Genomic DNA, 23,216 nt, shown 5'->3' with positions numbered 1-23,216 from the left:
CAATAATAACGGCTGTGATTGGTTGGAGTAATGTGGCTGACCAATCACGAAACGGGATGCTCGCCGTAAAGTGAAGCTGTAGGAGAAGGCAGAAAACTGTCACCAGACAAACCATTGCTCTTCAGAATTCTCGGGGTGTCCTACAAAAATGAGCAGGATTGCTGGCCTTCTACGGCGAAGCTTTGGAATAGTACGTGAACATGTCGGGACAGATCACTTGGGGAATAAATATTACTCTATTCCCGAACAGAAGACGTGGACAGGTATCAACACTTTTGCTAAAATTAGCTTGTCCTAATTTCAAGTATAAAACTTACACATGCAGACATATGAAGTCAACTTTGGAAACCGTTCGGTAAAGCTTTTAATACGCCCTGACACCGAATCAGACAATGTAGGTCTTGCTCTGTTACCTAAGCTTCTGTAGTTTCTGCTCCATTTTAATTATCCAACTTTCATTTAATTCTTACGAAGTTAGAAACAACAATTGTAGATATCTAACTTCTTCATTCTCATTAATGTGTCATTGTTCTCTTGTTTGCTGTAGATTATGACATTACCCTTGCCCTGAAGCGTTCTGTCCTTACCCTTTTACCGTTGTAGTACTCAATTATCGCCGCTAGATGGTGGAACAGTCCAAATAGCAGCCAAGCGGCAGTTCTGCGTCTGATTATTATTTATAAGGAGGCCCTGCTGAAACCTGGTATCACTCACTCCAATCAGGAGAACTATGTCCATTGGAATGTAACAGCGCTTCCAAACTATTGCGAGAAGTAGGGTGAGTTTTTCCAAGCTGAAATTGAGTTTAGGCTCCAATTGTCTCATAAGGTGAAGACATTGATCATGACAACCACAACAAGGTGATTGAATGTTTGTTGGCATTAATAGAGTTCTTTGTTGTAGTTTGAGATATGTTGCAGCTTAGACTGTTAAATTATTTTCAAAAACAAGACAATGCATTTAAATGTAATTGTGAATCCACTGTGGCTGGCAAAACTATTCATTTCTCTTGGAAACATGGATTTTATTGGAATGTTATGTGACTAACCAACACAGAGTTGTGCTAAATTTGTGAAATGGAAAGACAATGTTGCGTGGTCATCAAAACAATCCATAAATGAAGAATGTTAAAAGTAGCATACAATTGCAATCCACTCCATTTTGCTTTAGATAAAATCCAGCACAACCATTGGCCTTCAGAAAGCCACTCAATTAGTCTCAGTATAGATACAGCTGTTCTATCAAGGCAAACATGTGGATGAAGGTGCCATGGTCAGGTAAGGCCAAAATTAAACATTCAGAACAATATGTGTAACTGGAAAAACAGCACTGTACATTAGCTAGAACACACTATGGTCAGTGTGAAATAGTAGTTGGAGTGTCATGCATTGGGAGTGCTTTCCTCTTCAGGTGCAGGGCAGCAACTTTTAGATATTTCAAAAGAGGTGCAAAGACAACAACTCTAAACATAAAGTCAAAGCCATAATGAAATGGTATAATGCATATTAATGTAAAAACAATTTCTTCAATACAATTCAGGAACTATAGATTCTCAAGCTTTCTGTTTGAGAGTCTGCTGCGAATCTTGAACATGGATGTTCGGTCTTCATCCAATCTGACACAAGTTTGTTTATTTTTCAAAGAAAAATGAGAAAATTTCCATCTCCAAATGTGGAAACCTAGTAGAGATGCACCCCTAAGAACATGCTGCCGTGATCACAACAGAATCTGTGAAATATGGCCAGGGGCCCATGCATACCAGTTCTGGTTTTGTAAATAAATATGGAAAGCAATGTCTTATTTTTCTTCCGATTCAAAATTCTGCACAACTTTGTGTTGCTCTATCACATAAAAGTGGTTTTGCAAGGCACTATACATACTTTTTTAATCCCAAGTGAAAGAGCAGGGCTTTTGTATCTTTCAGTCACCCGTTTCTAGCCAGTTTAGAAGAAAATGTTTTGCCATAATTAATATGATTGAGTGGAGTTTGCTCTGTTGTCAGACCAACAGAGAATGACATGAACATATTCTGCAGAAGAAATGAAACCACTATCTTTGCATCCTCTGTTTTGCTGTGGAAGGATCCACCTCTTGCAGGTTAAGCTTCTGCTTTTTTTTTCTGCCTGAACATGACTTTATTTTTTTTTATTTTTTGGTTCACCTTTTCTCAGCAGTTTTTTGTGGGGGAATCTTTCACCCGCATCGTATTTATAATTCATTACAAGGCAGCTCCTCCACCCCTGCCTGTCAACCTATTCAAATGAGACATCACAAAAGCTGCTCTCTAGCATGCTTACAAGGTAATGTATGCACTGTCCCATCGCTGAGACTCACAACTGCTGATAGGCTAGCTGGTCTATGTAAAATAATAATAAAAAAAAAAAAAACTGTTGAGCTAAACATAAGTCTAAGCAGCAGGCGGGCACAAATAAATGCTTGTATTAGCATTTATAATAAACATAGAAAGCAAGTGTTGCATCCTCTTGTCTCCATTCAACCTTGTGGAACTAAATCATATGCATTATTCAGTCCATATGTCTTGCAGAAGCTAGCGTTTGATCTCAGACTGATAGGCCAAGCATGGGCTCAGGGCCTGGAGGCACAGACCACAGGGCTTTTCACTCAAGCGCATAAGTTTTGCTCGAAATAGGTGAGGAGTTTTTCTCTCTTTTGTCTCCCTGCTCTGTCTACCCATTTGTCCATCTCTCCACATTTATCCATGCTTAGCTGCTTCCATTTTCTACCTCTCTCCATCCGTTAACTTTTGAAAACTGGGGCGTAAGCAATTCTATGAGCCAGAGGTAGACTGCGTGTTCGCGCTATAATGGCTGCCATGATAGGAAAACGTTTTACTGTTTGTTTTATCTGCATTTGTCTGATTTGATTTCAACAACTTCTATTTGGGTTGTGCTTTTTTCTTTTTTTTTCTTTGTTGCCCTTCCCCTTGTACTTCTGCCTCTACATTTTTTCCCCCCCTTTGAAGTAAGTCCAGTGAAGATTCTATTCAAAACACTAGTATAGAGAGATAGACCCAGCAGAGAGCCTTCTAAATCCCTATCCTCAGATGTTGCTCCTCATCAAAATGAAAGAGCATGGGTATAACAGGGACTTATAGAGGGAGAGTGAAGGAAAGCGAATCTCGGCTTCTGGTCCAGCAGCTTTAAAGAGCTCACAGAAAGAGCTGCTCTGCAGGCTGCGGGGTTCCTGTGAGTCTCGCCTACATGAGAGCTGCTGACAATGTGGCCACTGGTCTTAGAAGGTCTTTGCCTTGTCGCTGTTTTCACTGTGCTGTGCTGAGAATCTGTATTCTCACCCGTCCTTTTTACGTGCGCGTCTGTCCCCCAGGCCCAGCTCTGCCTCAATCTGCATGGGGGCACCGTGTCACGCTGCCCAGATGAAAGCCTGAGCGCTCTCTGGATGGGCTCATTCGTCTTCAGCGGCCCGACCCAGAGCCCCGACGCCCGCCTTCTCTTCCCTTCCCTTTTTTTTATTTAGGGAAGTGAGAGGCACGCTGACATTATCGGCTGCTGCAGGCACATTTGAAAATAATTGCCTGTATGATTGCTATTTTTTCTTACCTCTTTGAGGAGGTGTAGCCTTTGTCTTGGAATCAATGGCTGCTCAATACCGGACAGGGGAAAGGCAGTTTCCTTTCATGTCTCAGTGAAAGGGATGTATTTTTAGCGCTGTTCGTTTTAGCTGTTTGTGTGTGTGAGAGTGTGTGTGTGCCATGCAGTTTTAATCTATTGGTCCTCTTTTGCTGTGTGGAGAATGGAAAAGATTCAGAGGTTCTTCAGAGGTGTGCCACGCAGGCTGGAGAGAAAAGAAGCATTGACTTGTCGTCCTATCACTATCTCCTCTCTCTCTCTTTGTCTATTATTTATTAGTATCCCCAGCTTGGTTCTATGAAGTGAAAAAGTACTCAGTTCTGCTATTTTCAGAACGGGGCGACTCTTGGGGGCCGAAGAAGGAGGTGTGTTCTTTTGTATTAGTGCATGTGTTAATGCACCATGACAGCTGCACACCTCAAATTTGTATTTTTAAAGAAAATAGAGAGGAGGGAGGGGAAAAAATATCATTAGTTGTGTGTTTTCTCTCCACTTCATGCCCTAACACACTTAACACAACAACAGATGGCTGTGTGTCATCAGACCGTTGATTCAAGCCTCATATTTCCACCCAAAGACTCACAGCGGAAAGAGACGAGGGTCCAAATGGCTGTTCATTCTGCCACAAGTCATCCCCTGGGTGTGATGAAGGAAGGTCTATCCCGCCATAGGACACCGAGTCAGTGTTTACAGGAGCGTCAGTGTCCAGAACCGCCACTGTAAATCATGCTAATTGATCAGCGGCGATGCAATGCGTGGGGGTTTAAATGAAGGTTCTTTAATCATTATAGGGTCTAGCTCATCTAGCTCTGTGCGCCCTGCCAAGAGCGTATTTGCATGCGTGTCTTGTGGCCCATCATGGAGTGACTTTGCCTGTTCATTAAAAAGACATTTGAAGAAATAGATGCTGAAAATGAGAGAGTGGCCACATATATTTTCGATGGCGGAACAACCCAAGTGGGCTGTGATCCAGCAATGGGGGTTCAAGTGTTTTGGAGGTCCATTAACTGCTGCCTATCTGCAGTGCAGCTGGAGTTATACAGTGCCTTGCAGGAGTTTCCGTCCTCGTTGGCATTTTCTCACCCTAGAACGACAAATGTCAATGGAACTTATTAAGATTTCATGTAGCAGGATCAACAAAAAGTTTAACGAAAGGATAAAGTTAATGTAAAACCATGCATGGCTTTCAAAGATTATTTTCCCCAAGAAAAAAGTAAAATAAAAATGAAAACCTTTTAAAGGCAACAGCAAGTTTAATACTGATGAAGGTAAAGCCAATTGAAAATTGATATTCACATATGCTGACTGAGCTTGAACTTAGTCAACCTACTTTAATCTAATATACATACTGACATATAGTCTACTTTGTGTCAGTGTATCATATAAAATCCCTATAAGATACTCAGAAATGTAATTTATGAAGTTTTTTTTCTTTGTTCCTTTTTGTAGCCTACATTTACTGTATGATTTACAAAGAAAAGAAACCAGAGCGTTAATGTAAAAATAATCATATTCTGCTAGGCTAGATGTGTTTTGACACCCGAGGACTCTTTGTCGGTCAGAAACTCAACCTGGAACACTGACAGACAGGTAAGGCACAGCAGCAGACGGCTCCTGGAGCCTGCCACTCCTTATTCAAGTCAGAATATTTTAATAAAGCAGACAGGCAGAGAGAAATCAGGCAAAGTGGCAAAGGAAAGGAGAAAAGATAAGACCAGGGGAAACTATTGGAGGGTGGAAGGAAGAAGGTGGCGTACATGGAATGAGTGACAAAGAACAAAGAAGGTGCTGACATATTGGGGTGAAATTATAGAGCGGAGTGGAGGAAAGAATGGATGGAGTAAAAGTGAAAGGAGGGTTTCTTGACAGGGTAAAATGAGTAGGTGGATATATGGAGGGGGGAAAGAGAGGTGGTAGCGATAGGTTAATGGTGAGAGAGTGGTGGTTTTTGAAGATGTAATGGAGGGAAAGGGATGGAGGGAGCATGGAGGATTGGAGGTGAACAGAAAGGGGTGGACAGCTAGGTTTGTGAACAACACGCACATGGGCCTCAGAGGAGATGTGGAGGAAGGAAAGGAAAGGGGGTTCCAGACCGCTCCAAAGCCTCACAAAGGATTCTGACTTCCTGCCTTACCGTAGTTCCTTTTACAAGCCATTTAGGGGTTGGTGAGTAACTTTGTAAGGATGGGTGGTCTCAGACAGAGCAGGCCAAAGGATCACTGCCACCTTTGTGTCTGCCCGCCCTTAGGTATATGGTAACAAACAGACTAAATTGGGGTTTGTATTTGAAATTAATAATTCTCCTACATTTTATCATAAATTGCTCAAACCTCTTTGGGAACAGGAAAGCCTCTGACAAATTAAACTGATCATTACTTTACACTCAAGCTCCTCCTCTCTGTACAACTGACGGAAAACAATGACTGGCATTTTCCTTCTAAACCTCATCCCACATCACTAGGCTTTAGTATAATGGGTAACCATGGTTACAGGCTTCACACATGCCTTCCATGATCCCCCCCCCCTCCTGGAAAAGAGATTGGGAGGGAGAAAAAGAGGGTGTCCATATCGGTGCATCGTCACCCCTATGTATCAGTGATGCTCATTGGATCTCTCCATCTTCATAAGGCTGTCTGTTATGATGCAGGCATTCACCCATTCCCCACACAAGGCTCAGCTGGAGATAAATAAACTTGGCTGAATGCGACCTGACAGGCCTGCTCTGTCAAGGAGGCTTATTTTTATTTTTGCTGCTTTTTTTTTGTTTTGTTTTTTGTCCCAACACTGTGAGTCCAAAACCTTCCCCTGAGAATGCCGCTTTCTATTGAGAGATGGTAACATTGAAGTTGAATGCTTTTAACACTAAAAGTTCTTATTTAGACTTTTCTCCCCTTTTTTTAAAAGAAAGTTGCACAATGTTTAAAATCAGTCTAGATCACTGTGTCCATTAGTAATCACAATCAGCAAGCAATTTAACATATTCACGCTTGGCATACCGCTAAGGTTTATTGAGTACATTGGATGGGCTTTGACTGATCTGGACAACCGGACCTGAGTAGGGGCCAACTCTCATTAAGAGCGAGAAAAATGTGGGTTTACCACAACCGATATGGTCCTTGCAATATCACAATTGCATGTTTTCTTCATATATTGCAACTATATTTACAATAAACATGGACAAAAACTGCTGCCTCATTCTTCACTTTGGAATTGCTGCTTACAGTTTCAGGAAATCCAAATGATCAAAATAACTCAATCAGTGGGTGATTCAGGGGAGTCTAGATCCAGAAATTATACTTAGTCAAGGGCAAGCCGGGGTTGAAATTCAGCCCTGGAGCTGGCCAGATGCGTGTAAATTGGAGCAACGAACCCGCCAATTTGAACAACAAAAAAGCTGCATTCAGTTTGAACTTCTGCCCAGGGTAGGAGTGGCTGACTGGACTACAGAACTGATAGAGCGGCCGCCTTGTAGCATTTCTCCATCAGGTTTGATTGGAAGCAGTCTGCTGCTGAGGGGAGGGATGGAGCCAACCCATAGTGAGACACGAAACGAATGCTATGAAAGAGAACAGCTATTGAAAGCTTTTCAAAAATGTTTAAAAATGACTAGATATCTACACTAAATACTATCTGGGGGAGTTGTAGCCAAAATGTGGAAATGTTCAACATAGGAAATGATTGCAAGAATGTTAGGGTTGTGTAGTTAAATTTACTACTAGTGAACTTATTGCACTACACTTCTGTTAAGGTATCAATGCTTATTTTATGCTAAATTAGTTTGTATATGTACAGTACATATGTATGATAAACTTATTGTCAGTAAATTGGTTTTCATAAAGTTAAGAATAAATCATATGTTTTATGTCATTTGCTTGTACTGGTGGGGTTTGTAATTGAAAGAAAAAAAAACAGTGGCTTGTGAAATGTCTGTGTGGCCGATGGAAAAATTTTTATTTCCACCCCGGCTTTAATCTGATTACACAAAGGAAAAAGGTGGAAACATAATTTTAAGACAAATGTATAAATACACTATATTTTTCCCAACAGTCAAAACTACTGCATGTTCGTGTTTAATGACAAAATTTAAAAAAAATTTAAATATATTATGCATAATATCATAATGTAATGTTATTAGAATATTAGGGAACAAAAAAGTCCCCAACGTTATAAAGACCTATTACATCTATTAAGGGAAATTATAGAATTTTAGACCGTTTCAGATCTAATAAAGTTTGGACCACAATCCTTTGACTTTAAAATGTTAACACATAACATCCCAAGTTTGCGACAGAATGACAGTCATGTAAGCAGTGCTTGCTAGTCATGCTGCTTGTTTCTAGTTTTGTCACTGACTTTGCCCCCTTCATCACAGAAAGTATCTGGTAATTTGATGCAACTTGTCGAGTCCTGCAGTTTTTTGTTCTTTTATCCCAGTTTTTCAGCCCCACCAATGTTTTCTCCTTACTTTTTTTTTTTTTTTTTTGACAAATTGGAAAGGACCGCTCATATCTCCATTTAGTATGGAAACTATCAAAACTGCCTATGAAATGCCAAAGTGGTCGTGCTGATGGGCTTTATGGTGTAAGAAGAAGCAACAGGAACAAACCACTCTTTTGGGAAGCATCATGAACCCCTGTACTTACAACAAAAAATATATATAAACAAAAAGTTAGTTTCAGTTTCCTTAAAAACCAGCCCCTTATTGTAGTTTTTTTTTGTATTTTTCTTCCTGTGAGCTATATAGGAATTTGTACGGAATTCCAGCTGTGCAAATTCCTATACATATATTTCTTGCAGGAAATCTTCCTGCAAGAAATTTTTTGTCTTGCAAGAAAATTTCTTATCGAGTTGTTTGTGCTCCTCTGTGGAAGTGGTCATTTGCATCTAAAAGGTAATTTATGTATCTGGTAAAGGTTATGTCTGAGAGCTACGCCAGTTGGACGATGACAAGGGTAAAGACTAGGTGAGGATGGTCTGATTGGAGTGGGATGTTGCGTTCTGGTACAACACAAATGAACACGGTGTTATCAGCTGTAGATGTCAGTGCGCTGATAAAGGGAGGGTGTGACAGAGTCCACCTGTTGTGGTCTGGTGCAGAGCGTGTTTTCAGGAATGTCTTCCGCAGTTGTTGAGCGACGTGTTTTCCCCTGACATCTTTCTCTGCAAGAAGAAGTTAAAAAACAACAACAAAAAAACCAAGACACAGCAAAAGAGATGGCATGAAGATGCCGGGGATGACATTGTGGAGGTGAACAACCTCTCTGGCCGCCCCCAGCGGTACTCACCTGGGAGCTGATGTGTGAGATTGTTGGGGGGAGAAATGGGGAGTGAGGGGTTTGCGTGTTGTAGCAGGTGATGGAGTTTAGTGGGGTGTGTTCAGGGTTCAAAGAGCAGCCCTCGGAGCGCATCATGTCTTATTTTAACGAATGGGAAGGATTGAGGTACGGCTGCCACGGCAACCCCCTCAGCCATCCTGCTCCTCTGCTTCCATCCTTCCTTCTTTCCTCCCTCCCTGCCTTCCTTTTCCTCTCCCCTCCCCCAGGATTCACAGCCAGCCTCACAGATGAGTTGTGCTCAGACAGGTGAGATGGCTCATGAATATTTATGCCGTGGGATTTCATTCCTCCCTGCCGCTGGACCCTCCCCCTCCTCTCCAAGGCGGTGCTGCGTTTGTCCTTCACGGTAAAGAGGCAGCGTCCTCGCTCCTGTCCCTCAGGTTAATCTGCCTTGCTCTCTAGCCAGTTGTGTGGTGGTGTGTGTGTGTGTGTGTGTGCGTGTACAGGTGTGTATTTGACTAGTAAATAGGCTTCCCCCTAGTGAGTGATGAGAAGGCAGACATGTCACAAGGGGGCCCACTGAGATTGTGAGCTCCTAACACCCTTCATACCTCTCTGGGTGTCTTAGTCAAGGTGGAGAAAGAACTGTGGAGCAGACAGATTACATATTGATGGCTGGATGTGACAGGAAGAAGTTATTCTACCATCAAAACATGCAATATTAATATTTAGGTATTAAGATTTATTCATTTATTAGATTTGGGATTCTTTTGATGAATCAGATGTGATCCAGAGACATGAAGAGGCAAAACTCAATGAGCTACATTTAAAAATCCTGGGCACAACTTCCTCTGTAATTGCATTTCAAATGAAATCTGTAATATGTTGTTATGAAAACGTTTAAATGCAAATTCACTGGTTCTGGGAAGCAACCTTGAAAAAAACCAGCACAGTATGGTCTGACCTTAGTAATTTGTGGATAGATGAAAAGATGTGCAAAACCCTTTAACTTATTCACTTTACATTCTAGAGCAGTGTATTTCACTGGGATTTTCACTGGATTTAGTGTGACAGACCAACAGAAAGTAGTTCTTAGTTGTGGAAAAAGAAAGTTTCAACAATTTTGAGCACAAATAAATCTGAAACAAGTGTACATTAGTATTCAGGGTTATTACTTTTGTAGAACCACCTTTGGCTGTAGTTCCAACTGCGAGTCTTTTCAGGTTCGTCTTCGTCAGCGTTGGAAACGTTTTTTGCAAAATTTTTCTTTTGCAGAACATCTCAAGGTCAGTCAGGTTGAATGGTGAACTTCTATGAAAATCAGTTTTATGACTTAGCAAAGATTCTCAGGATGTTTTTGCCGGTTGTCTTGCTGGAAGGCAATCCAGCAAGACAGTTTAGCCCTCCAATCCAATTTAGCTCCTCTTATCTTCGTCTAAACTATGCCTACCTTTTACACAGCATGATGTTTCCTCCACCATGTTCCATTCGGGCAAATTTTTCAGGTTGATATATAGATTTGCTTGGGGTTTTTTTTGCATGGAAGGACAAAAAGAACAGTTTTGGTCTGATCTGATTAGAGAACCTTTTCCAGTTTATTATCAACTATAGACTCTGCAGGTTGAACTCAAGATATGAAAGCACCCAATATTGTTTTATAAACCCATCTCTGTATTAAGTCTTTCCCAACTCACCGGTTTGTGGTTGGGGAAAATGCAAATCCAAATAAATACTGTTTGTACAATACTATTTGTTCATCACAAACATGATGGGAGGATCCAGAATGGATGTACAAACAGTATTTGTCACTAAAATCCTGGGATAAAACCTGTATTGGAAGTGGGGTTTAGTCATGCCGCAAAATCATCATTACAGGAGTGGAAGCATGTTGGCGTCAAACAGGAAGGGGGGAGTGGGAGGGGAGGGAGAAACACAGAGGAGACAGAGAAAGGTAAGCTCTTCTCTTTATGCTTATTATTTAGGCATTAGCTCGCTAAGCACATTGCATGTGGGAACTTTAATGCAATTTTCCATTTCATTCTGCTGCCACCCACTCCTGATGCAAATATGGATATGATCTGTTTATAATTAGCATACCTGTTAAACGCCTTAGTTAGTATTGCCTAGAGAATCGCAGCCTTTTGTTTGCAGGCAGTTGTCTTTGCCGTGCCATCTTGGGAGAATTTCAAGGAAGCATTTTCCCGAGAGACATCTAAGATTGGTTTTTGCTAGCTAATTGAAGGATCACATTGTTCATTTTTCTCCTTTTTGCTGTAATTTAGCAGAACAGGTGAAATCTGGTGTTTGGATATCGGCGAGATCCATCTGCGTGCTGAGCAGGAGCCTGCGAGGGGCCTTTTGTGACAACCTAGTGGGAACCAAGGCAGAACTAAAGCATTACTAGCCTAATTAGCTGACCTGATTACTGTACAGACTGGATGGAGTGTGGAAAAGAATCATCCTCACAAGACATAATTACAGAACAGCACACAGGCACTGATTTTCGATGGGGAACCGAGGGCCGTGAACAGAACTCGCTTCGTCACTTTGGAGAGCCATCGTTTATCCATCCCAGTGCCAGAGCTATATGTTATGGCTGAAGTAAACATTAAGGCCATCAGTCTGCGCTGCTTGCATCCATTTGTCTGTGTCCAGTGAGCTGCGGAGAGACTGTGATGGAATCCTGACAGATTGTCTGTGTTTTGGAGCGTGTTGTTTTCTTTGCCCATACATTTTTCTTCTTCAAGCCATGTTTGCCATGCATCATCACGCTCTCTCTCTCTCTTTCTCACTCACTCTTGCTGCCTCCCTGCTTCTTCCTCCTCCCTCATCGCCTCATCCTTTCTCAGATAGACATCTGACTACCTGTGAGGAGAGAAACTATGGAAACACAGAACTTGTTATTTGTGAACACGACTCATGTGAAGACGACGCGGCAAAAACAGTGGGCTCTTTCTTCTCCTGTCTCTCTGTGGTTCCCCCTCCCCTCCTTCGGTCACCGTCTCCGTATCACTGTGTGCCAGCCAAACCTGTCTAATCAGCAGATTTGACCAAAATAATTGGCAGTGGCCTTGCTGCCAGCGAGCATCGTGCTGTATACAGATAGGGAGAAGGAACGCTTAATATTCCAAGCAGCTCGTGCCTCTCCTGTTCCCTCTGATATCTGACCTCTTTTGTCTCATGCTGGGCTTGATGTTGATTTTGGAGGGCATTGTTAGCCAGGGCGCTGTGATTGGAAGAGGTACCCGGTGGAGGGGGGCCGTGGTTGGTTGGGTTAAAGGAAAAGCCCATTTGCATAAAGGCTTAGCCCAGATTTGGAGCCACTCAGCAAGATCTGAGGAGAAGGGCCCGAGGGCCGCGAGGTAATCATCCATGGCCTGTCACAGCGCTGTCATCCCCGCGTGGATTTGTCTGTGTGTCTGGAGAACATTGTGTCTGGACTACTTTGTGTTTATTTCCCTTTGCATTTGGTGTGCAACATTGGCGAGCACCTCCATCAAATCACACTTGCTGTCTTTTTATTTTTTATATATATTTTTTTTCCCTTTCCAGGGAGGCAGATCCGTGCCAAGCGGATGGTGGAGCCAGCCAATTCTGCAGAGTATGAATATATGGAGGGCAGCATTCCGATGGAGTGGGAAGGTACGTTTGGGCTGCAGAATCTGTGCCGCATATTGTACTTATCACTAATTTTAAACAAAAAAAAAAAAGGAGCTAAAATAAAAGAGAATAACAGATCCATGGCTTCATCTTCTGGGACCTTGGCTAATCCAATGATTTAGTTTTGTTTTTTTCTCTCCCTTCATCTTGCAAGATGGAATGGGGGCTGGGAATGAGTCTATCAAAGATGCCTTCTGCCGGCGTTATACAACCGTACCATAAAAAAAGTGTTTTCTACAACTGGATACAAACTGTTCCCTGTGTCTCAGACTGGCTTTATCCACCTTAAACCCCCTCATCCTGCCTCGCCCCATCCCTCATGCATTTTCATCAGGATGCAAATAAGAAACGGATAAAAGAGGCCCAGAATCCCCATGCTAGCTGGAGCAAGAGTTGCAAAATCTCTCTCTCTCTTTTTCTGGCTCCCTTTAACCTGCTCTGCTGTGCAGCCAGCTCAGCCTGAATAGAGCTTCCTCAACAGAGGGAGGGAAAAGTGATGTGATGGAGAGAGTTTTGCTGAGGAGTGGAGGGAGGGATGGAGGTGTGTATGAGGAGTGACGGAGCATGTGCTTTAAAATCTGAAGATCACGGACGATGGACGTGTCTCGCTGACCCGGTTCTGCCAACACAAAATCCGAACTGAAGTCTTGTATTTATCATAAACTATAAACTTCTTTAAAAAGTTGAATAGTTTTCCACATTACGCCACTTCATATTTACAAATTTCTGTTTTTGGTTGGTAATTTTTTGCGGCTGACAAACATTTGTGATTTTTTTTATTTTTTTTATGAGATCTAGACAGTATTTGTGTTCACTCCGCTTTTACTCTGACCCAGCTGAATTAAAAAAAACAGTTCAACCAACTGCATTCAGAAATCGACTTTATAATACATAGTTCATTTGTGAATAATTTCAGTGGAAGTCCATTAGTTCTGTGAAGGCTTCACGGAACTAATCCCAATGAAACGCAGACATTTGTTGTCCACTAAATGTGAAAAAAAAAAAAACATTCAAGCGATCAGAAGAATCCTGTTACAAAGCACAGCAGTTCTGGGCGCTTCCGGTTTACAAAGTCAGATAAGACGAGACCAAGTAAATCAAAAGCTGCGTATCAGTCCCCAGCAAGCATGGCAGCTTCCTCAGTGATGCCGGAGCTGCAGCCTTTAAATATGACTGCAGGTTTTGTTTGTGCAGCGTATGTTCGTGTGGGTGTTCTCACTCTTGTGTTTTTTTTTTTCTTCTTCTTCTTCTCCTTCCTCTCTTCTCTCCTTGCAGCTTGGATCCGAGGTAGACGGAAGGAGCCTCCCTCCATCGAGGTACACTCTTCCCACCCCTCCCACCCCACAGTTTCCCCGCTGTGCTGATGGTTGGACTCTGGGGGACTCGTTCCAAGGGAACGGCAGAAGCAAAGCTGGAAAGAAATGGCTTTGATTTGTTTTATCGTACTGGATCCAGGAACTTTAGGGGACAGGTGTTAAAATAAACAGCAGCTGAAGTGCCTTGATGGTGAGACTGAGAGCAGAAACAGCCTCCGAACAAGGAGGCTCACTGACACCGTGTCCCAGTTTACGTTCTCTTTTTCCAACATTAGCCTCCATCTCGGCTTTTTGTATTTTATTTCTGGCACTCTCCGAGACGGCAATGGTGAAAGCGTGCAGTTTTTTGGTGTTTTTTTTTCCCCCCCCAACACACACTCCCTGCTCCTCTCTCTGGGTTTATTGCTCTTTAAATGCGAGAATGCTGGAAATTATTTGGCTGGGAAAATGTGGGCCTATAGGAAATCCCTTGGAAGGCCGGTGCTCAGGCACTCTCTCTGTCCCCCCCGTCCCCTGTCCCTGCCAGTAGCCGGTGCCATCTCCTGCCTTTCTTTTTGCCAGAACATTCTCTTCCAATTTTCTGCCTTACTTCTGCCCAATAGCTGCCATCGACAGCTGGACGGCGGAGATGCGGCCAAGGCTCCACTCCCAGCACATTACCCTGCCCCTTGTCACGCTCCCTCTTTTCCTGGTCCAAATCGACATAAATTGATTGGATTAAATCCTGTCATTAACAGGCTGGAAAAGCAGCTCAGTATGTTTGTCTCCCTCCCCAAAGCAGGACTTTTTGGCCATAGATCTCCCTGTTTCGTTTTTTTTTTTTTTTTTTTTTTTCCAGTCCTTCAGTTTTGCCAGCACACAACAGCATCATGCCCAGTCCTCCCTTCCTCTTTGGCTCCCGCAGCCAGGGCAAGGCTAACATCACTGTGAACACTAGATGCAGGGCTCAAGTGGGTAACTATTCCACCAGTGGACTGTTCATTTTATAAGCGTTTCCAGGATTTAAATTGGTTTCCGATAATGCAGTATAAATGCCTCCTGTCCTTTCAGTTTACCAATCTGTTCCAAGTGCTACATTTTTAAGTAGTGGTTATTGTGTTGCTGCAGGTTAATGGAAAGTTACACTTCTGGCTCAACAGAAACAGCTTTTCATGCAAGGACTGGATTAAAACTTAATTTCTCCTCTGATTTGGACAAGTGCGAATCAGATGCTCCAACAATAAAGAGAGGTTCTTGGTTAAGGAGGGAAACTATCATTACTTTCATTTGAATGTTCCGGCCAGTTATCTTGTGGTCACTATTCTGATTTTCTGCAGCGTTTTTGTGCTCTCATTTTCTTAGAAGTTGGAAGCTCAGCACTTTAACCAACACAGATATTTGTTTTATGATGAAAATTAATGAATAGTCTCAAGATGCATATGCCAGATGTTTGAGTTTTTTGTTTTGCTCTTATACTAAGAATAATGGGAATTAAAGCTAGAAAAAAAATAGCACTTGTTGAGTCATGCCAAAAGAACATTTCAAGGAACATTACATTTATTTTCTAATGTGTTATTTTTGCATTTAAAAATCATTGTTTCCAAGTCATACAACAAAATGTTCTAAGATTTCTTTTTAAATGTTCTGATTATTAAACTTTAGTTTTGTTCCTAAAAGAGAGATGTAAGCATCTTTAAAGCAGTAGTGTTCTAAGTAATTGGGATTGCTTCAGCCCGTGAACTGCAGCAACTGCAAACAGTGCTAACCTACAGTCTAAAAAAAAAAAATCAAAGTTACTTCATAATTTCCTTATTTAAACAGCCTGAATGTATTTATTATGCACCTACGAAGCCTGACATTATGACTTTGTGGTATATAGGTCCCAGGTTTGCTGCCAAAGCAGCCCAGATCTCTCAGGGTTTGGACTTTACTGTCGATAGATACAAATCGCTGCAGACTGCAAACCCTCCACCCTCCATATCAGCTCCGATCCTTCCCATTCCCTGTTTTACCTCCTAACACAGAAACTTTGAGCACATTACTGCCCTATATATTTCATCCACTAACGGGTGTCAAGATGAATCGGTCTAATTCATCTCACACGTCGGTCAGCGTTCATAATGTTTTGCCTGACCTGTCATTATCAGCTGAGACGTCATTACATTCCGAGACGGTGAAAGTGATTTTACGCCGCTTTCTTCTCTAGAAGATTTTAGAAGTGTTTAAATGTTCCTGATAATCTGTGTAAAGAATGTAAACGCATGTGGTTTGCTACTCAGGAGCTGATGATGCATGAGTCCCAGAGGAACGAGGTCAAGCTGAAGGCGAAGGAGCTGGAGGAGAAAGATCTGGCACTACAGGCTAAAGACTACGAGGAAGGCCTGGTGGCGACTCCTGCCAGGACTGTGGCCAAGGGCCACGCATCCGCCGCCATCTTTGGCAAGGAGGAGCTCAGTGAGGAGCCAACCAGCACTGCAAACAAGTTCCAGCCTGGTTCCTGGATGCCCACCTCAAAGAAATAGCTAGAGACCTCCACAGAGACTGAGACATGAGGCAGCGCAAAGTAAAATACAGTCCAAACGTTAGCAGTGAGTACTTTGATAGAAGTGATACTCTGTTATCAAATTGAAGACTATTAACTAAATATACAATGATCTGTTTTGAAGTTTAAAGAAAGCCTGAAAGAAATGAGTGTGATTTTACTTTAAAACTGATTGATAGAATCAGTCATTCTATCACACTTTATTTATAGAGCACTTTTCTTACACTCAGGTGTAACACAATGCTTTATAGATGCTAAAAACAGAAAGAAGGGACAACAGACGCAATGAGATTTATCAAAATGATCAAATCAGCGCAAGTGCAGTTGTATAATTATATTGATAAATCCGATTTAAACAAATGGTCTCCATATTTCTACTACCAGAACATACAATAATATGTCATTATAATTTTCATTTCATTCATTCCAGCAGATTTCTCTCAAAATTCAGCAGAGAATCAATTGGGAAAAAATAATTGCAGTTGGAGATGTATGTATTCTTTTGTAAATGCTGCCTAAAGATACAAAAATAAAGTTTGCCAACTTAAAAATTGACAACAGATGCACACCTCGCTGTTTTGGTTTTTAATGACAAGTACAATATATAATTATTTGAAAAAAGGCTTGGATTTTTAAAATAAAATAGTTTTAAATGTTGTCTGGTTTCCCCTTTTTTTTATCATAACTGATAGGATTCTGTGCTATAATGACAAAAAGGACAGGGGCATTTAATACAAATAAATATGAAAATAAAGCAGCTGATGTGCAAAATGAATGTGCTAAAAGCATAAATGGTTAGCTCAATTTATAAAAACCTGAATGTTTTAATAATTGCTTGAATCAAAATGTTACGAGTTAAAAAATAGGTTTTTAGAATTAAGTAAATTTAACTTTAGCTGCACAACTCATGAAATATTGCCGTGTTTTTCAGCACTGGTTCTCAAGACAAAGGGCCATGCAGGTTCAAGCAAACCTGATTTTAATTGATGGCTGATTAACACGTTTTTGCTGAACTGGAATCGTTTGAATGAGGTTTTGGAACAACCAAAAGCCGTGCAAAAATGTAGAACTGATTCTGTTTTGAAGGCAAACGGTGGTCATTCTAAATATTGTTAGGTTTAGATTTCTCTAATATTCATTGTTTGAAAGATTTTCATCCATCCATCCATTACAGCTGCTTGTCCTTAAGCACATCTGGACAGGTTGTTCTAAATCTTCTGTTTTTTAATTCCATAGTTTTTCATATTCAATCTTCAAGATGTTTTCTGGTTTACTTTTTAGACACAATAGCTGTTGTGATACAATTATCTACCAGTCGTGTTTTATTAACAAAAACAGCAGCACTGAGTCAGCAGTGTGATGAAGGGCGAGTTCACAGGGTTTTATTAGCAGGCCAAATTTAGCTCAATTAAAACCCAGAATACAATCAGAGATCAAAATCTTTTCTAATTTCCACAGGTCTAACAATACAAAATATTTTTTATATATCAAAACTAAAAACTGCCGTCGTTTTCTGTCAAACACTTTTACAGCTTTTAAGTAAAAACTTATTTTTTTTTAGTTTGATATTCAGATAGAGGTTAAAGATATTTATATTGATGCATAAATGGGGATAATCTGTTAATTCATTTATTATCCTTTGATACAAAACAGTTTTCTTTTTATATTCTCCTTAAAAAAAAAAAATTAAAATAGAGTGGTCAGAGCAGTTAAAGGAAACCCAGTATAAGAACCTTAAACAGTCAGAAATAAAACGATCTCCGTCATCAAACACATACAGGATGCTCCTCTCGATTTTATCTCCACCTGGATTTATTTAGAAATATTTTTCAAAGTATATCTTCATTCAGATCTGTGACTTACAGGATCAACAGAACCAATTATTAAAGGCATTTAATTCTACTAACCATGAACATTTTATTGATCAGAAAGTTTGAGTTTTGGTAGCAAGTAACTAATACAAGACATCATCGTCGTCATTATCATCATTATTATCAGGTTAATTCAGGAGAGCAGGGATGTTAATATGGAATGCAATGCTTTAGCTGCTGCACAGATAAAACCATTGATCTCTGTAGAAAAAGTGAACCAGAGGACCACTGGGCTCCTGCTGACCAGAGTCCCACAGGGACAGCACTGTCCACTGTCAAGTTCAAGGGGCCAGCGTCCTTCCTCTTGGACATGAGGCATAGCAGCCCGGTGTTGACAGCAGGGCTGGGGTTGAGCTCTCTCGCTTCCTTCACGCCGCCCCCATCAAGACCCCCCGTTCCTCCAGCGCCTTCAGTCTTTCTTCCTCTTGGCCTTGTTTATGTTTTCCTGACGCTTCTGCTTTCTCTTTTGTTCGCGGTCACGTGCCTCGATCATCTTGGCCAGTTTCCAGGACAGCAGCGCGCTGGCGATGAACAGAGGGGTCAGAGCCAATATGACGGTGGTGAGGAAACCGTAGGGGTCTTTGGCAGCCCACTCCACAACATACTCTGCCCATGCTCGCACATCAATCATCCTGCTCAGCAACGGCCAGCGTCAACTCAAACCTGAAACAGAGACGACCGTGAGCAACAAATACACATAATCAGCTTTCCACAACAAACTTTAATATATTTTACTGGGATTTCATTAATAGACAAATATGAAGTAGCACATCGCTAAGAAGAGGAGTAAAATCAAAAATTGAAAAAAAACAAAAATAATTATTCGTTTACAAATGAAGTTTAAAGCAGGATTAGATTATAAAGCAATATATTTAAAAAGCTCAGAAAAAACCCCCCAATTTTTTTAAAGTTCAGTCATGCAAGTATGTGGAAGAAGGTGATCCTAGATGACACCAAATTTAATACCGAATGCAATTTTCAGATGCGTCCCTGTCCCAATCTACCTGAATCAAAATGACTGACTCATTATCAAGCCTCCGCAGTAATCAATTAAGCACCGGAGCAGCGAAGCATCTAGAGGTTTTCACACAGCAGCTTCCGAGGAGACCGGAGTTGGAAAGCCCTGATTTGTGTGTGAGCATGTCCATTCAGTCTGGCTGAGCTCAGGCTGTTTTGCAAAGAAAAATATCACTCTTTAGATATGCAAAACTATTAAAAGACACACCTCCAAAGACTTGCAGCTGTTAATTTACAGAGGATGAATACAAATGCAAGCCTCACTTTTCAGATCGTTTTGTTGTAACGTTTGAAAACCATGGAACCTTTTGCTTTCGCTTCACAATTATGCACAATTTTGTGCTGGTTTGTCACATTAAATTCCAGTAAAACACATTGAAGTCAATGGTAGTGTCATGACAAAAATCAAAAGAATGTTTTACGACACTTTTTTCCAGGACTCTGTATAATGACCAAATATGCTCAACAAAATAAATGAAAAGCAGTTTATAGATAAGTAGAACCGTGATTTATTCGTAAACGGAAAATCTACACACAAAGCATGGCTAGAAATGTGTTTATAATCTGTATCTTGTTGAGAGTAACTGCAAATCAAATAGTTTCGGTCTGTGTGCTCAAATGTGTGGGTTCAGCTGAGAATCAAGCTGACAGAGCTACACGTTTTGACAACTAGTTTAAGTAAATTTAGATTTGAGAAACATCTTTGTTTGTGAAAGAAACAACAAAACGAGGATTAACAGGTTCTTTGTTCTAATCCTCAATAAGAAGCAGTCAGTAAATTTTATCAATAACATAATATGATGTAATAAAACGAGCAATAAAGCCTTACTGCTTCCAGACTATGACTATGAAAATTAAAAATGTCAAATTTGAAAGAATGTCAGTTTTAAACCTAGAATTAGTCGTAATTAGGAGTTTGTCCCACTATGAGGAACAGGCAAACTGAGTCAGGTGTACTGCACAGCTCACCCTCGGACCCCTAACGACAGGCCCTATTCCTCCATCTGATTCTGAACAGGATTAAACAAAAAACAGAGATATTCATCACACCTAACCTAACATTTAGAAAGCAGTTTTGGTAAGTAAGTCACGGTGCACCAGTACATCAGCAAACTTGGGAGTTGAAGAGGCGGCTGAACTTGAATTTGACCATCAGATGAGGACATTTGTGAAGTCCAGTTTTTATCAGTTAAGGGAGTTGGCCAAAATAAAGAAAGCTGTATCTAAGAAGGACTTTGAGACAGTAATCTATGCTCTCATTACAAGGTGACTGGATTACCTTACAGGCACTTTATGTGTGGGTTAGTGATTACCATATTACTCAGCTACAGCTAGTACAAATTACTGTGGGATGTTTTTTTTGTTGTTGTTGTTGTTTTTTTACAATTATTATTTGTTGGTGCTAATATGAGAATATCCCTCTCTTTTTAGCCTCACTCCTCCATGTCAGTTGATCAGCTACTCCTGAGTCTGCCTGAAACAAGCGGAAGCTAGCGGGGAGCATGCTTTTAAAATTTTATAATGACTTAAAACTGCACATTAAACAGGCTACTTCACTGTCCGTTTAAAATCACGCCTTCTTCATATTCCATGTTGTTTTTAAAAATTTTATCTTTGTAATGATTATTATTTTATGTATTCTGTGCCTTACTTTCGTCCCTCTAACAATGTAAATTAAGTTGGACTGGATAACAACTCGAGCTCTAGGCCATTTTCTTTTACTTCTAGCTGCTTTTATTTACAGCTTATTCGAACAAATATTAAAGAAGAATGCATAGCTAATAGTCTTGATTATCATGAAACTACCGTGAAATCATGAAAAATTCGTATTACAATCCAAACTCCTGTGTTACTAGTCTTCCTAAAGAGAAGTTAAATAACTTTGCTTATTAAACCTGACCGAAGCTTAATATATGTAGGCATGTATGACAAATACTGTAATTTTTATCAACCAGCTTCCTGCTAATGTTCAGAAAACACATGACGACCATTTGCTAACTAGCATTATCCTACGTGGCTGCTAGCATTTGCTTATCAAAAGCAGAGCGGTTCTATTACACTGGATTAAATCTCCAACCAACAACCCAAAACCGAAAAGAATCCTCTCTGTTATGAAGACTGACTACGGATTTTATTAATTTGATGAAAAATTGTTTAACATTTGCACTGCGACTACTATCGAAGCTAATAAGGCCAATCTGCAAGGCCCCATCTTTAGAAAGCAAAATCACTGATTTTCGGCCAAGAAGCATTGCAACATGAGAAAATATTATCTATTTAAGATTTCACAGTAGTAATAATGGTTTAAAATCCAATACAAGAAATAAATTAACTCACCAAAGTGCATAAATATGTGTTCACATCCGCGATAATAACCACCAGCTCCTCCCTGTTTCGCTTAAACCGTTTCAACATTTGGGGCGTTCAGGAAATTTCCCCAGCAAGGGGAAAATCAACTTACTTTTTTTAAATTATGAGCGTTTCTTGTATTTTGTTTAATAATGAGCACTTATTAAACAAATAAGCACTTTTTAGGTATTGCATACCTTTGAAACATGTACCAATGAAAATGGTGTGATCTTTAACAGAGATGGTGCATTAGTGTCCAAATTGTGAGAACGACTACAATTTTAGGAAATCCGTGCCATAGTTTACCAAGAGGCCGTGAATGCAGCACAAGTCTTCACTCGTGATAGGATATGACCTATACCTTGGCTGATGGGCAATGTAGTCCTTTAGCTTTGAAAACTAAAAATATTAACAAGTAACCCTAATTTTACCTTTTTCAGCGTTTTAGCGTTTCATCATCACATTCTGTCAAAACAATAGTTTAAATGTCTGGAAATAAAACGTTCATTTATTTCAGAGCTTATAAAGAACAACTTTTACGCCCGCTTCCAATGTTATAAGTTAGCAATAAACCCAGATGTTGGGTCTAATAAAATAAGCTTTTTCAGAATATGGTAAATGTAAGAATCAGGGTTGTTTTTTTTGTTGTTGTTGTTTGTTTTTGTCGGTATAGAACATCAGGAGCTCTGATTTACTACCAATCACTGGAACACCATCTCACTTCTGAATTTTGGAACCACAAGGATATAAATAAAGGAAATCAAAAGTGTTTTGTTTAATTTCTTTTTAGGAAAAAATTAAGAATTTGAACATCTGTGAACTAAAACACAAAGTGTGTGTTTTTTTAGTGAGTCAATATACTTCATTATGTAGACCATAAGTGTGACAAAATAGTTTCAAAAACAGGATGATTACAGTCTAATGGTACACAAGACTTAAATAACAGACAAGTGAATTTTCCTGCACGACACTGAACAGGATAACATTTATATGCTGCTGAAACATTGAATAATCTGTGAAACAGTTTTGGAAAAGTTGAAAAAGGCAAATTATATAGCAACAACTGTAAGGGAAATAAACATAAGGCTCCAGTGGCCCTCTGAGAAAAATTACTAACATAACAAAGGAGGACCTGCTGGCTTTGTGAACTTCCTGTGGGGAAGTATTGAAACCAAATCAGGTTAGGCCACATCTGCTCTGTCCATACAGCATGGATCACTTTCAGAGCAGTTCAAAGGCCAGCCTTTTTAGACTTACTCAAGGAGGATGGAGAGGGGCAGCTGAGAACACATGCACCAGATAGAGGCTCTGCATGCACACATCCTGGTTTACCAGCATAGTTTTGGCCAAGTTTATAGACAATTTAGAAAAACATCCCCAAGGTGGTTACTTTTTATTTTTTTTAAAGTTGCATTCCTTTTAGCTTCACATGTCTAACCACACAGTAAGATCCAAAAGGTAAGCAATGCAAAGTCGCCCCTCCCTATAGATGTTGGTTAGTGTGTTATTAACACAAAAGTGAGGCTCTTTACACTATCAACATCATTTTAATAATTAAAATTAATTGATCATGTTTGGATTACTGGATCTAATGGGTA

General features: G+C 40.4%; 2 protein-coding genes across 3 annotated transcripts; one reads left to right on the top strand and one right to left on the bottom strand.

The window, feature by feature from the left end:
- Nucleotides 1–25: 25 nt before the first annotated feature.
- On the top strand, nt 26–18,170 carry ndufaf2 (NADH:ubiquinone oxidoreductase complex assembly factor 2). Its single transcript, XM_044112632.1, has 4 exons — nt 26–263; nt 12,437–12,526; nt 13,820–13,860; nt 16,119–18,170. The coding sequence occupies exons 1-4, from the start codon at nt 149–151 to the stop codon at nt 16,359–16,361; spliced, it is 489 nt and encodes a 162-aa protein (XP_043968567.1). The 5' UTR covers nt 26–148; the 3' UTR covers nt 16,362–18,170.
- Nucleotides 18,171–18,521: 351 nt separating this feature from the next.
- On the bottom strand, nt 18,522–21,714 carry smim15 (small integral membrane protein 15). Of its 2 annotated transcripts, none has more exons than XM_044112633.1 (2): nt 21,607–21,714; nt 18,522–18,915 (listed from the first exon to the last, which is right to left on the bottom strand). In XM_044112633.1, exon 2 carries the CDS (start codon nt 18,881–18,883, stop codon nt 18,662–18,664), a length of 222 nt encoding a protein of 73 aa, XP_043968568.1. In that variant the 5' UTR covers nt 18,884–18,915; nt 21,607–21,714; the 3' UTR covers nt 18,522–18,661. The 2 variants fall into 2 exon arrangements, with proteins under 2 accessions (XP_043968568.1, XP_043968569.1); XM_044112634.1 differs by lacking the exon at nt 21,607–21,714 and adding an exon at nt 19,257–19,416.
- Between the last annotated feature and the right edge of the window lie 1,502 nt (nt 21,715–23,216).

This window comes from Gambusia affinis, linkage group LG03, assembly GCF_019740435.1.
Source record: "Gambusia affinis linkage group LG03, SWU_Gaff_1.0, whole genome shotgun sequence".
Lineage (NCBI taxonomy): Eukaryota > Metazoa > Chordata > Actinopteri > Cyprinodontiformes > Poeciliidae > Gambusia > Gambusia affinis.
Note: the sequence above shows the minus strand (reverse complement) of the source record. Positions and strands in the feature narration are given on the sequence as shown.